The sequence below is a fragment of the Zonotrichia leucophrys genome, chromosome 1A, assembly GCF_028769735.1.
Source record: "Zonotrichia leucophrys gambelii isolate GWCS_2022_RI chromosome 1A, RI_Zleu_2.0, whole genome shotgun sequence".
Taxonomy (NCBI): domain Eukaryota; kingdom Metazoa; phylum Chordata; class Aves; order Passeriformes; family Passerellidae; genus Zonotrichia; species Zonotrichia leucophrys.
Genome location: NC_088170.1, coordinates 66,470,622 through 66,485,601, shown reverse-complemented (window position 1 = coordinate 66,485,601; position 14,980 = coordinate 66,470,622). Strand labels below are relative to the sequence as shown.

The following is a 14,980-nucleotide window of genomic DNA, read 5'->3' as shown; positions in this document are numbered from 1 at the left end:
AGAGCAGACAGTGAAAAAATGAATTATAGATTCATAAATTGCAGAGATATTGTTTTTATACAATTTACTGACATTTAAGCATTCATAAATATGTCAGCTGTAGTATTGAATGCTGAACTACCAAACAGAAAACTGAAATAACCATATAATATTTCTTCCTTTGATACTCATTTCTATTTCTGTGGAAATATACTTGATTCTCCTGTACATCCAGGCAGAAGGCAGTACATTCCAGTTGTTCTTAGCCCAGTGTTACCAATAATGTTATTTGTAGCTCGTATAAGATAGAAACAGCTTGCTTTTTTTTTTATTAGAAAAACCAGAAAAATCTCTCTCACATCCTCTACCCCCTGGCTCCTTTTTCTTTCTTCTCTTTTCCTAAATGATCTTATTTTTAATATTAGTATAAAAATCACTAGAGAGAGGTAATTGTGTAACAAGCCGACTCCTTCATAATCTTTATTTGATTGCTGGAGTGTTATGGATCTCCTTTCGTCCTCACTGAAACACTAAAAGACATTTTTACAATGAAACACACAGGAAAAGAATTGGAGGTGGAATAATAAACCACAAGCAATGATTTTCTAAGATAATTCTAAAGGAACAGTGTTGATAGAAGATTATTATTATTATTATTATTATTATTATTATTATTATTATTATTATTGCAGTTTATTTCATTATTTTATCTGATGATTGGGAATATTTTTATCACTTGTTCTGGTGTGAGGTTTTTCAGAGAAAAGGTACATGGCTGCTTTTTGTAATTAATTGAGCACAGGAACTTTTCTGAGGATGTTCACAGTGTTGTGAGAGCAGCCATGGGAAGAGTAGGTGAAGTAGAACCCTGCTCTGCATCCCTCACTATACACTTTGGCTCAAGCACTGCAGTGTTTCTTGGACTTGAGTCACTTATCACTCCTGCCATTGTGTTCGCATTGAAGTTAGACAAGAAATTAGTATAACAAAGCAAGGCAAAGGAAGTTATTCATGGATGCTGTGAAGTTGAAAAGCAGTATGAAATGGATTGACAGTTCAGATGACTCATAAAATGCTTGAATTAATTTGAAGAACTGAATCATTGCAGTATATAGCTTGCTTTCTTGATCTGAGAAAAATTAAGACTTGAAAGGTTAAAATATGAAACGTTTCTTAGCAGGGAAAAAACCAGAGAGACATCAACAGAGACATCTTTCAGAATCACGTCTCATTGTCTCAGTGTCTTTGCCCAGGAATGCCCAATTTGAAGTCCAAGGGAAATTCCAGTTTACCTCAAAAGTCCATTTGGTCTGTGACCTCCAACTTCTTCCCAAGGGTTCCTCAGCCATGGGTGAGGAATAGGCTGCAGACCAGACCTCTAGCTCTTTCTTACAGCTTCCCTATTTCCTAAGGCATCTTACAGCCTTGCCATTCCATGTAACAAGAGGCTGATAGAAGCAATAGAAGAAGTGGTGTCAATCAGGAATGGGCTGCTATCACCAGAACTAGTCCCTTTTGGTCTGCATCCTGCCCTTTGTTCCCATCTCAAGGGTGCTTGGTACAAAACATGCCCGGGCGCGGATCGCAGGTGGGTGAATTGACCAGGGCTCCTTGCTGTGAACAGGCCAGTGCCTCGCTGATGTAAATGGGTGCTGAGGTAAATCTGCTGCTCCCAGTCTCTTTAGGGTGCACACACCAGCTGCACTGAGCCTGATGGCACAGCCAGACCATGGTTGGCTGTGTGGGCCCTGGCAGCACGGAGGTTGGACACCTCTCCCTTTGGCGCTGCCTCGGAAACAGACTGCAGACAAAGCATCGCGTCCATCTCATCAGCTGTGAAGCTTAATTAAAGAGGACTGGTACACTTTGCTGTCTCTGGCAGCAATTTTGATAGCTGGAAGGAAAAGAGAGCCTGAGGAAAGGTGCTTTATAAAAAGAGCTGGGGAATCAGTAATTTCTCCATAGCCTCTTTTCATAAGAACCTGAAAAATCTTAGTGCTTGCCAGTCACAAAGAGAGGGTGAACAATCTGGCTGTGCCAGTGCCAGAGGCCCTACAGGACATGGCTGAGCTCACGAGGTGAGGGTGGCCTGGTGTGATTTAACCCTTCTGTCTTTCCCAATCTGTCCAACCACAGGGCTGCTCTTCGCCAATCGTGGTGAAGTTTGCTGACACCCAAAAGGACAAGGAGCAGCGGCGTTTGCAGCAGCAGTTGGCTCAGCAGATGCAACAGCTCAATACTGCCACTTGGGGAAACCTCACAGGTCTTGGAGGACTCACACCACAATATCTAGCTGTAAGTTCACTTCAGAAGTGGTGGCTGTAATATGCTCTATTTATTTTAGGACCATGGTAAATCAGTTCTATTAAACTCCCTGCAGTAAATTGCTAAATTGTCCAGGATACACAGTGAGTTTTCTTCTGGGAGTGTTTATCTGCAAAACAATTCACAGATTCATAGAAAGGTTTGAGTTGGAAAGGACCTTAAAGATCACCTAGTTCTAACCCCTCCATTGTAAATAAAATTTTATTCCATTAGTTTTATTGGTGGTTTTGAATGTTAGAGTCTGGTTTTTGTAGCTGGAATAAAATTAAAGTTCTTCCTTAGGGGAGGACAGATAGGCAGCTGGACACTGTAAAGGCCATATCCATATGGTACAGCCTCTAAACTAAAATGTTGTGGTTCAATCATTAAATTTCCATATTTTCATTTGGAAATGGCTTTTGCTATAGTGCACGGTCCTGCCAATGCTAAAGATGCATGGTTCATATCCCCTTATACACAAAGTGAATGTGGCCAGGAAAAGCCATAAATTTAAAATGGCCTTTTCCTTAGTCCATTTGTAAGATGAGAAACAGGTGGTAGCTGCTATCCCTGCTGGAAAATCTGAAATCCACAGCCATGTATCTTTGGTGCTGGATGGCCAAGAGAGGCTCCCCTTCATCACAGCTGAGGGGGAGCCTCTGTCTTTTGTGGCTTTGGAGTTGGGAGGTCTGATTGAGGAGCTTTTGGATAACTTGGGGGTTCCTCATGGTTCCAAGTAAGATAAACATAACCTCACCAAGTACAAGGCCGAGTACAAGGTCCCTGGATCAGGGCAATCCCAAGCACAAAAGCATGGATCATGAGCAGCCCTGAGGAGAACTTGGAAGTGTTGGTGGATGAGAAGCTTAACACAACTTGTCAATGTGCATTTCCAGCCCAGAAAGCCAGACATGTCCTGGGCTGCATCCCCAGCACTGTGGGCAGCAGGTCAGGGAAGGGGGTTCTGTCCCTCTGCTCTGCTGTGGTGGGCCCCACCTGCAGTGCTGCACCCAGCTCTGGAGCCCCCATACAGGAAAGACACAGGCCTGCTGGAGCACATCCAGAGGAGGCCACAAAGGTGGTCAGAGGGTTGAAGCACTTCTGCTGTGGAGAGAGGGCTGGAAGAATCAGGGCTGTTCAGCCTGGAGAAGAGAAGCCTCTGGGATCTTTGAGTGTTCCATGCCTGAAGGGGGCCTCCAACAACGCTAGAGAGGGCCTTTTCACAGGAGAATTTAGTGATGGGACAAGGGGTAATGATTTTAAACTGAGAGAGGGCAGGTTTAGATAAGATATTCAGAAGAAATTCTTGCCTGTGAGGGTGGTGAGAGAGTGGCACAGGTTATCCTGAGAAACTGAGGCTGCCCCAACCCTGGAAGTGTTCAAGGCCAAGCTGGATGGGGCTCTGAGTGACCTAACCTAATGGAAGGTGTCCCTGCCTGTGACAGGGCAGTTGGAAGTGGAGGAACTTTGAGGTGGCTTCCAAACCAAACCATTCTATGATTCTATGAAATTGATGTGCCCGTATATATGTATTGTGTATATATAAATACATCATTTTTGTGCATACAATGTTTTGATACAGTGATATAAACAGCAATTTACCCGGCAATTAAAAATATATATTAGTACTGAGGTTGGCTAATTAATGCTGAGATAGGCTAAATTGCTATATATACAAATCCCAGTCTAATGAATATCTGTGTGCTTGATTCATAAAGATAATAAAGAAAAAACTGAATTCACATGGGTGGGAGAGAATGGACCATGATTGACAGAGATGAGTTATGGTAACTACTAGACTACAGAGGGCTGTAATTAGTCACACTATGTTGGTTTAAATAGATTTAACACCTGGTTGTTAAAAAGAATAAATTGATTAATTGTTTTAAAGCAGCCATGTTATTGAGTTTCCCTTGTGTCTCTGTGTTTCTTAATAGAGATTAGACATTAATATGGATTTACAGCATTGACTCTAGGGATGTTCATTCCAACAGCAGACAGAAGCAAGAGACTGTATAAATGTAAAGGAAAGCAAAAATATTCCAAATGCGAAATTATAGCTCGTTTTAGTTTTATCTTCATTTGTTACATTACTGTCAGATAGATTGCTGTGTTGTGTTGTTCATTTGCAGCTCCTGCAGCAAGCAACTTCCTCCAGTAACTTGGGTGCCTTCAGCGGCATTCAGCAAATGGCCGGTGAGTTAAAAACCCTTTCATTTTGCTCCTGCTATGTTTTGTGTTCTTAAGCTATTGAATTCTGTACCTCTAATAATCACATTGTCAGGGGGTGGGGGGCGTGTTGTGTATTAAATGTGGCAGATGTATTGGCAGGGGACAGCTCACGGTTCAGCGTCAATAGAAACACTTTCACCCCTCTTTCAGAACTGAAATTAAACCCGGTGCTCCCAGGTTGTGCAAACAGTTTGTCTTGCATTAGTCACCTGCCATTTGGCCAAAGTAGCCAATTGTAAATTGCAGGAGAGCTCTTAGTCCCTGCAGCCGTATCCTGCCCTATGAAAAGTGTCAGGAAAGCAACAGCAGGATTACATTCTAATTTCCAGTGAGATTTCTGTGTCCTGAAAAATCAAATTAATGGCAGCCCTCAAACATTTTAATAATATGTGGTGAGGAAAAATGTTCTGACCTTTTTAATGAAACCCAAGATTACAGGCCTACCTTCAGTATGAATTTTCAGGCTCCTTTTATAATCACAGAAAATTAACTGGGTGCCTTTTTGACTTTGGAACCCTAGTTGGCAAAATTACACAACAGAGATTTTATGTAAAAGTATAATCTTCAGTCTGGAGGAAAAAAAAGAAAGAAAGAAAAGGGGGAAAAAAGAATCAAAGTGTGAGCGGATTTGAAAGCCAGCTAGTTGGAGGGTTTCTTAGTAATGAGCTGTGTGCCAGTAGTAACTGATGTGTAGTGATTAGCAAAAGGTCATTCCCACTGTGTGACCTACCATGCTGATATCCTAACTTAACATGATGCTAGAGAAGGCAGCATGTGCAGTAAATCAGAGCACAGATGCACATTATGCCTGCCGTGAGGAACTGTTAAAAAGCTTTTTTTTTTCCTTGTTACAGGGGAAAAAAAAAGAAAGAATCACAAAACCCCTAAATTGCTACATTAGTTTATTTTAATCATGAGCCCGCTGAATCAATGAAATACAGCATTACGCTTGCTTCATCATCACAAAACAAGGGCTAAAATATTCAGAAGTCTTTATGAGCCCCATTTCTCATTCTTTTTTTAATCCTGATCTTTTGCTGCTTCTGGTTCTGCTTTGAAGGAAGCCTGAAATACTTTAACAAGTATATATATACCACACTGTATAGCTATACCCCACAGGTATTCTTTGCTCAATCGTTATATTATGCCATTATTGCAGTGACATCAGAGAATAATGTGAACCTGCTGTCTGACAATATAAATTGGCCTACAGATGACAATATCTCTGAATTATTCTCTCTTCCTCAGACCTGCTGGCAGTGCTTGCTGGTTCTATTATGTTACTCTTGCAATTTAATGTTTTTTTCCATCAAAATAATGTGTCTTAATATGATAAACAGAACAGAGCAGTTCAGCAACAGTTTTATACTTGGGAATTTTGGAAGTGGTTTTGAGCTCAAAGATTATGTTTTAATGTTTCATATTTGGTTAGGTCTACAAAAATGAAAGAATTGGGACACTGAGGAAAAATAATGTGATATCCATTGCTTTATGTGCACCTTAGAAGTTTTTGTTGCCTATTTCTCACTGTTAGTGTAGATTCGGCTTTGTTTTCAAGAACTGTTGAAACTAAGGATTTTATTTAAGTATTTCCAGGATGGGCTTTCAATCCAGGATGTGATTTATTCTCTGAAAATGATATGGTCTTGAGACTGAAAGAAAGTCATCTTAAGAAATCATAGTGGCACATCATTGTTACTCGAGGGATATGCTTTTTTCAACTGCAAATTAGATTGCTAATGCACTCATCTATGGGATAATTTGATGACTGACTGCCTCTGTTGGAAAAAAATGTATTTTATATCTTATATTCATGTTATCAAAACAGCTTGACGTTTACTCCTTTCCCCAAAGCATGTGACTCGTAAATCTTTATGTTCAAGGTAAAATTAGTGATACAAAATTGTTCTCCAAGCTGCATCTCTAGATGAAAATGCCAAAGACTAAGCACTATTTCATTGTTAGAACTGAGAGTTCATGTCCTCTCCTTGGAAATCAGGCAGTACCATGTCATGCAGTGCATCTGGTATTAACAATTTGTATATTTTGTTCCGTGAAAGGAATAGAAAGTACTCCTGTGCCTGCAGCAAGAGCTTGCATTACCAGCTGAAGCTATCTTTGAACATTTGTGAAGGCCTAGAGTTTTTTAACTTAAGCTGTACAGGTTCATTTCACAAAAAAAGAATCTAATATGTAATTCCATATTGCATGTAGTTTGCCTATTAATATAACATTTCAAAGTGAGGAATAAAATCCAGACACAATTGAGTGAGGTGCTAAAGAAGATCCATCACTGCAGCTTTCAAGTTCTTTGAACTTTGTGTTTGAGGGGTGCAACTTTTATCCTTGAAGTCGATGGGTGTGCTTACCACGTAATTCAGACACTAAAACTTTGATCAAAAGCCACATGAGCCATTGAAATTCCACCCTTACTTCCATGTCAGGGCTCTAACATCTCTTTTGTGCTTAAATCTTGATGAAGTCACGGTTTGCTACATTAGGACTTCTGAAACAGCTACCCCCTTGTACAAAATTAGGGCCCTTTGGATCTGCAAGTGTTTATTTGTGCTGCTAAAGCTTGTGCTGTCTCTGCACAGAACAGAAGTGGCACAGCACACACCCCACTGCACATGTGAAGAGTTATTTGCTATGCTCAGTGTATTATTTCTTAAATCAAAGCAATTTTCTTTGCTAGCAGAGCAAAGACACTGCTCTTCAGTGTGCAGCTTTAAATTCCCTTCCCCTAATACCATGCCTCAGACTGGTAAAAGTAGTTCTTACATTGCAAAAGCAGTGTGGTTCTTTGATTTTGGTGAAGGGAGTGGGATTTTTAGGTCTTTGTGATTGAAGAGTATTGGAGTTTGCGTGTTTTTTTGCAAGCTGGGAATATAGTCCAAAGAAAAATGGGGATTTTTCTCAAGAATTCTCTAACATACAGATATTAATCACTCAGCACCAAGTGTAAAAGTGAGCACTGTTCTTGCTGTAGCAGCCAACTGACCCTGCTGTACATACAGCATTGTGTGAAGTCCAAGCAAATCACAAAACTGGTTTAACGAAAATTTGAGAAATTGAGAGACAAAAAGCTGTAGCTTGCCATTTAGTTTTCCAAGCTTTAAGGTTCCATGCCTAATTCTGCAGTTTAGTTTTATCTCATTTCTATAGAAAAATGAGATTTTCATGAAATCATTCTACTTCATGAGTCAAGCCAAAGAAAACAATGTAATATTTTGAGACTGGTAATAAAGTTGGGAGAGCTGGCAGTGGTGCCTTTGGTATTACAGTAATCCCCTGCTCTTGATTACAGGCACTAATTCTACCTTGCCAAAGTCTGCTCCATTGTCCTGTATAAAACATGCAAGGACATGCATCCTTATGAGTGTATTTCATACTGAGCACTTCCTCATTTTTCCCCTCTTTCTCTGATATCTTCTAATCCTAATGCTAATTTAAAGGCAGTGTTTCCTCCCATGTTTTTCCTCTCATGTGTTTCCTCTCCAGCCTCAGTGCCTAGCCTGCATTTTGTCTTTGGGGGGGGCTAATAATATAGATGAATTACATTATGTGGTTTGATTGTCTTACTTTAAAAGACAATGTAAGCTACATTAAACACTAGCAACCTTTCAAGCAAGCAAAAATTCCTCCTTCAAATACATACAAATTGCATGGGAAGCTTAGTTCAAAAGAGATTGATGTTGCTTGAATGTTTGAATTTAATTTGTCTGGCACTGGAGCAGGTCCTAAAAGCTGCAGTTATTCAAGCCAACCTGCCTGTTTAAGAGCTTGGAAATTACAATACAGATAGTGTAAGGAGAAGTTTACTATTGCTAGGATGATTGTAGAAAATATTTCAATGTTTTCAATATTTAAACAATGTACAGCCTAGGAAAATTTTCTACAATCCAATAATGTCAAATGTTTTGGCAGGAACAAATATTGGTTCATACAGCAATATTTTTGTATGTGTGACCATTCAAGACATAAAAACATGTACAGTACTCATAAAAAAAAAAGGGCTTCTCTTAATTTCATTGAATAGACAGTGTATTTTGCTTTCTGGAGTTATACAGGAGGAGAAAGAAACCATGGATTTTTCTTTCAGGTCCCTAAGCCCTCTGCAGCTGGGACTTTTTATATTTTTCCAATGTATATATGTTTTCCAGTGCTGTCCAAGTTCTCTCATAGTTTGGTTGCATTTTGGGTTGAACTTCTGGCCCTTTCTGAGCCCTGCTCCATCCATTCCACCCTTCTTCCACTACCCAAGCCAGATTTCCTCCTGTTGCAGAGTCTGTAGGAGCAGATGGGTGAGAGAAAGTCTGTGAGGTTCTGCTTTCTGAATATTTTCCTCTAATTGTTGGATTGGCTCAGTCGATCTGGAGGGACCAGTTGGAAGCCAGGACCATCTGCACAGAAGCTCTACACTTTTGCATTGGCCAAAGGATCCTTTATATCCTCTGACTCTTCCATGGCTTCATTCCAGCAAAGCCATACAGAAGGAGGATTTCTCCTGCTATGACCTCTTTAGGGATATCATATTAAAAGTAAAGGTCACTGAGAAACTGTTTCCAGCTCAAGGGAGATAGCTGTTTCTTAAAGATAACTAGCAGTTTTCAAAATGTTGACCTCAGGGACCAAAAACATTCAGCTTTTGTAACACTAATTCCACTGAAAGTCCTAGTTATTTTAACACATAAAATTAGCTTTTCTTTTTTTCTTCTTCTTCTTTTAGCTAATAAATTAAACAACTCTGTTTAGCATTTTTGGAGAGACAGAGTTTGCAGCAAGTGAGCCTGTTCACAATCCACACAGTGCTCCTTCTCAGAGGAGAAGGAGAGGCACCTTGAGAGGAAAAAGCAGTGCTCAGCAGTCAGGAGATGTGCTTATTCAGGTGGTAATAGTGCACAATGTGCAAGTTTGGCCAAGTCTGGGCACAATATCTGTAGCTCTGTGTGGGTTTTCCATAACCAGCAAATGGAGGGTGAGGGGGATTTTTATTGCCTTAGCCCCTCTGTGGATGGAATTCATCCAACTGAGCCTCAGTAGTTTGGAAAGTAGGCATCCCATCTCCCTGCAATGTCAGTGAAGAGGGAGTCACTCCCAGGCAATGATTCATCCTACCAAGGCTGGGGTTAATCTATTTTATGGATATTAGGAAAATACTCCATCTATTAGGAAGGAATTCTTCACTTTGAGGGAGGTGAGGCACAGGTTGCCCAGAGAGCTGTGAATGCCCTATCTCTGGAAGTGTTCAAGGCCAGGTGGGACAGGGCTTGGAGCACCCAGGTCTAGTGAAAGATCTCCCTTGGAAGGTGGCTTTGGGCTTGGAGCAACCTGGACTAATGGAAAGTGGCCCTGCCCATAGCAGGGAGGGTGGAACTAGATGGTCTTCATGGTCTCTTCTATGAGCCCGTGGTTCTATGATTCTTTTTTAGGATCAGATTATTTCATTACCCCCTCTCTCTTTGACTGTAGCAAGAGCCTGAGTGAGTAACTGTTTTTTGGACAAAGTTAGGTCAGATGAATGCTTCCCACTAGGACTGAAGAAGTTGTAATGGACAAAACCACCCTTATTGCCAGAATGTGTTTAGAGCATGTCTAACCTGAAAATGGGCTGCAATCCTACATAAGTCAACAAATGGCTCTAGGAGTGTTTGAATTAGATGATCTTTAAGGTCCCTTCCAATTCAAACCATTCCATGATTCTGTGAACCTGCAGTCAGATTTAAGCACGTACTGTTAAAATACAAGGCAGAATCAATTGTGGACTTAAAAGTTGTTTTAAAGGCTTTGCTCAATCAAACAGTAACTGGTCAGGCTACCTCAAGCACTTTTCAGATAAGCAGCTTTTCTAAAAGTAGCCACAGAATATATATGGTTTGATGGAGGTGGCACTTAGATTTCCTGTCTATTTTAATTCTTACAATATTGCTGGAATAGCCTCACCCTCCACACCTTTATACACATTTTACCATCAGCATCCAAAATGGCTGATGTCAGTGTTAGCAAATAGTTGCTTTTTAGCCTGAAGATGATAAATTTTACCTTAATCCACATTTTTTTAAGCTGCAGCCAGGATTTAATTCAGGTGGAATAAATCCTAATAATTGAGAAGGATAAAGTTTCCAAAGCAAAGGAAGTCAAGTCAGTGGGAACTGCTTGTCTGCTTGTGAGCGATCAGATTTGGTTCTGATAATCACCACTGACTTTCAAACTCTTCATGCATACTGTGCCACTCAATGTAGCTGGTGCCTTCCTTTTTTTGGAATTTGTGCAGTAAGCAAATCTCAGCTATTTTCTAATGTGATTTTATTATGGTTTTAGAAACCCAAGAACTGATGAGGCCTAAGAAGTCTTGAGGAATGGCTTGTGACTCCGTTCCCTCCCCTACAAATACCCAATAATTTCAAATTTACAGTTATCACAGGAGAAAAGCTGCAGTGACTGAAACGAGGCAAATTACTTCATTGTATGAAAGTTTGTGTCAGAGGCAGCACAAGAAGTTGTAAAATGTAAATCTCGTGCTCTCAAATTTTCCCGTGTTTTCACAGAACTGCATCTGTGACTGTGCAGCACTACAAAAATTTCCTGTGAATGTGCTAATAGGCCTTATGAGAATGTTCTATCACCATCCATCTGTCACTTTTTAACAGGCCTGATTGGCAAGCACTTGTAACAACTGACATCTGTTCTCGCTTATTGATATGTAGATTTATGGTAATTGCTGTGAACAATAAGACACAAAATTACCTAAGGTGAACATTAAATTAAATTTTCATGCCCCTATCCTTATAAATAATTTTTTAAAAAATCTTAAGTTTCAAGCAAGGCATACTGTGCATCTGTTTTGTACATAATTTAATTGTTTTTTTAATCTGCCAAATAACAAAATGAAAGTTGAATTTCTTTGAGATCTTGAATATTTGCCAAGCTGATAGCACATTGGTAAATACATGTTATTAAAAATGGAATCAAACTGTATTGTGAATCTGGGTTTTTTAATCATTTCCCTTTAATTCCCAACATTGTCTCCATCATGAAGATCAAGAGTTATTCCTTACCCAGAAGGGGTTTTTTTTTCCTCTACAGGAAGATATTCATTTTTCATGTGCAGCTCTGCCTATGAGGCTGTTCCTCAGCGTTAAGCAATTTGCATTTCTTCAGAGAGAGCATTTGCTGAGTGAGCAGCACTTTCAAATAAAATCCATCTACTCATTTGCTGTCCAGCTCTGTTGCGGGATTTGGGACTGTTTTGAAAAAAAACCTGTAGGATGTGAAATGTGTGATGAGTGTGTGTGAAAGGGGAGAGACTGAGAGAGCAGATTCATCCCACAGAACTGCAGAACTGTACCTTAGCTGAGGTTCAATTGAACCAAAACTCTCCATTTGAAAGCAAAGCACTTTTGGGATCTGGGACTTCAGAGCATTTGGTTTCCCTCCTCCAAATTGTCCAAGCAAATGCGATGTTGACACTCCTGACAAGTTGATGGGAGAAACCAATAAGGAGGGAGCAGAGATGGTAAAATGCCTGGGGAATGTGAAACAGTGATGACAGGACTTATTTTTCGGATGTTTGAGCAGACAGAGGATCGATCCTAAAGAAGATGCATATTAAGTGATAAAACTGTTGACAAAATGGACTCTAGAGCTCGCTGGGTGACAGTGTGTGCCATGAGCCCTTGCTGACACCCACATTTGGGTGCTCAGCTCAGTGGGGTCTTTGCTGTCCTTCTCTCACTCAGGTGTGACAACAGCCAGCAGGTTTTTCTCCTGCAGAAACCCTGTAACACCTGCGGGTTGTTTTGTGGCCAGTGTCTTACAGTCACTGCTACAGTAAAACAAATTGGGTGAGGAGACAACTTCATCACCACCAAGATCTTGTTCATTCATCTTCTTTGGGCATTGAAACTCATTTGCCAAATTGATGGGTTCCTCCTGTGCTTATTTAGAAAAAAAAAAAGTTTTTGTGGAATGAGGCAGTGATGGTATTTGTTTGGCATCCACAGAGGTGCAAGGGTGATTCATGAGTGCAGAGACAGCAGTTGTTGGCTCTGTTACATGTTGGCCTTGTCTGGCCTAGGCTGTTCTCTGGAATCATTCTGTGTTCATCACAATTATTTAATCCTACCATATATACCATTTAAAAGTCCAAAGGAAACCTCAGAGAGAAGAAATATAAGCTGGTTATGACTGATCCTTTTGATGAATAACTAAACAGTGGGTGAAAGAAAGCCATTCCTCTGGAGGAGAGCCACCCACTGCTTTCTCAAATCCTTGTTGCAGGATGGCACAAAAACACAGCCTCAGTGATCAGAAATGTTTGCTGAATATTCTTTGCTGAATTACTTATTCTTCTTAGGAAATAGGAAGGTAAATTATAATTAAGGACCAATATCAATCCAGGATGAAATTAATTCCATATCTCATTTTGAGGGTTACTGACTGCTTTGTTTGCAAAGATTTGGGTCCCAGTCTTTTCCATCCCCAAAATCTTGTTTGAAATAGTCTGCAGTCTTATTATCAATGCAAGATAATTCTTTGGTGGGAAAAAATACTTACACCCAAGGCAAGCCAGTAAGTCAGATGAACAATTTTAAAAAATAATAAAAACATATTATTTGCATACATGTGAACTGTGTCTTGCAAAATAGTTTGAATTAGTAATGTTTGAGAAAAGCCTTATCTTTTAAGATGGTCTTTAGCCTCCAAAAGAAACCTTAAAGAGGTTTGGTCATGTAATTTCTCCAAGTGTCTTGTTCCAGTTCCAGACTATGAATTGGTGTATCTTGGATCAACTAAAATATTAACTCCCACCATTGCAACTGTGTCACATTTTCAGAAACATCAACATCTGAACTGAATTTGAGACACCCACATTAGAACCTCAGTCAAATTAGGTGCTCACCTGAGGCCTGACCTGCCTGTTGGAACATACTGTATTTAAATTTGGGGCTTTATTCAGATATAGATGTTTATATCATGGTTCATTTCACAGTCCCTAATGCTGTGACAGTGAGAATCCATCTTTATGGGGATTATTGATTGTACTAACCTGAGTCTGCAATACTTGTGTTTGAAAGTAGTATCACTCTCCATTATTGCAGGAATTCTGAATTCCTAGAAAGTACCTCTCCTTCATTGCATTTTTTTTCTACTTAAACATACTTCCCAAGTATTGTGTTTAAATTCTCCTTTTTTGTTTTCATTATTTCCAGGTTGTTGTTAAGCTTCTCCATTTGAAATACAAAGTGTGCAGGGAGAAATAATATCTCTTGTAGGCAAACTAACATTCAGAAAAAAATCAGACAAGTTTCTCAGCATTCAAACTGGGAAACATGGGAAACAAACTTTATTAATCCCAATTATATGACCCTGTCCTGAATGTGTTTTAAATGCTAGTTATCTTCTTTATATCCCCTGTTGTGTCAGGAAATAATATTGTGCCTGGGCTTCATGCAGAGTTTAAATGACTTTTAATTCTACACTTCCCTTAGAAGAGGCACAAACCAGGTTTAATTTGCCTCAAGTGCAGGCTGGTGTCTTTGGTGCATTCTCTCAATTCCAAGGCAGAGAGATGAGAAATATTCCTCAGGAACTCTGAGATGTGGTTTGAGATTATAGATGTTTTGGGAATGAAAAGAATCGAGTTTATTGGCAAGGTACACCCCAAGCTCCATGACCATTGAAAACAGCACTTTTTGATGATGATGATGATGATCTGTTTTAATTAACCCTCTTGCTTCCCCACACAGGCATGAACGCTTTACAATTACAGAATTTGGCAACTTTAGCAGCCGCAGCAGCCGCCGCCCAGACCTCAGCTACCACCACCAATGCAAACCCTCTCTCCACAACGACTGGTGCTCTGGGAGCCCTCACAAGTCCTGGTAAGAGCAGAGTGCCTGCTTCCAACACACAAACTTGGCTGTTGAGGGCAAGGTGGGAGTAAAAACGCTGGTTCCATGTTGTGTCATGAGTTCCGTGCTCATGTAAATCGTGAAGAGCCTTTAACAGCTGAATACATCTTTGTTGCTGTTATTTTCAAGGTAATAACTGCTTTTTCAAGTGGTCCAGTGTGGGCATGTTTGCCTTTCCAGGTTCATTTCAGGGGCCATTAAAGCCTAACAGACCCATCTTAAAAAACTCTGCGTGAAAATTGCAATTGCATGGGAAACCTAAGATTAACTTTTCACAAAGAATTCAGAACATGACCAAATCCTTCCCATCCAAAGGAAAATCAGCTGAGGTGGTTCTTTTTAATCCCTAAGATACTGATCTTTGTTTCCCTTCACACACAAGTATTGCCTTTACCCCTCATGAATTTTTGTGAAGTCTTTTTTTTTTCCTTTCTCTTGCTGGATCTCAGTTGAGCTTTCTTCTTTACTTTCTGAGTACACAGTTACAGAAGTGATATCCAATGCACAAGGAATACACAGCCAGATGCTGACTTCATTATGGGAGCAAAAGG

At 40.0% G+C, this 14,980-nt stretch overlaps 1 protein-coding gene across 13 annotated transcripts in view; it reads left to right on the top strand.

The window, feature by feature from the left end:
- The window catches only part of CELF2 (CUGBP Elav-like family member 2), a 550,308-nt gene that overhangs the window by 493,669 nt on the left and 41,659 nt on the right, over nt 1–14,980 (top strand). For all 13 annotated transcript variants that reach the window (XM_064703051.1, XM_064703049.1, XM_064703046.1 and 10 more), the window contains 3 exons: nt 2,116–2,274; nt 4,416–4,479; nt 14,265–14,399. In XM_064703051.1, coding sequence (XP_064559121.1) covers nt 2,116–2,274; nt 4,416–4,479; nt 14,265–14,399 — 358 coding nt within the window. The remainder of the gene's footprint in view (nt 1–2,115; nt 2,275–4,415; nt 4,480–14,264; nt 14,400–14,980) is intronic.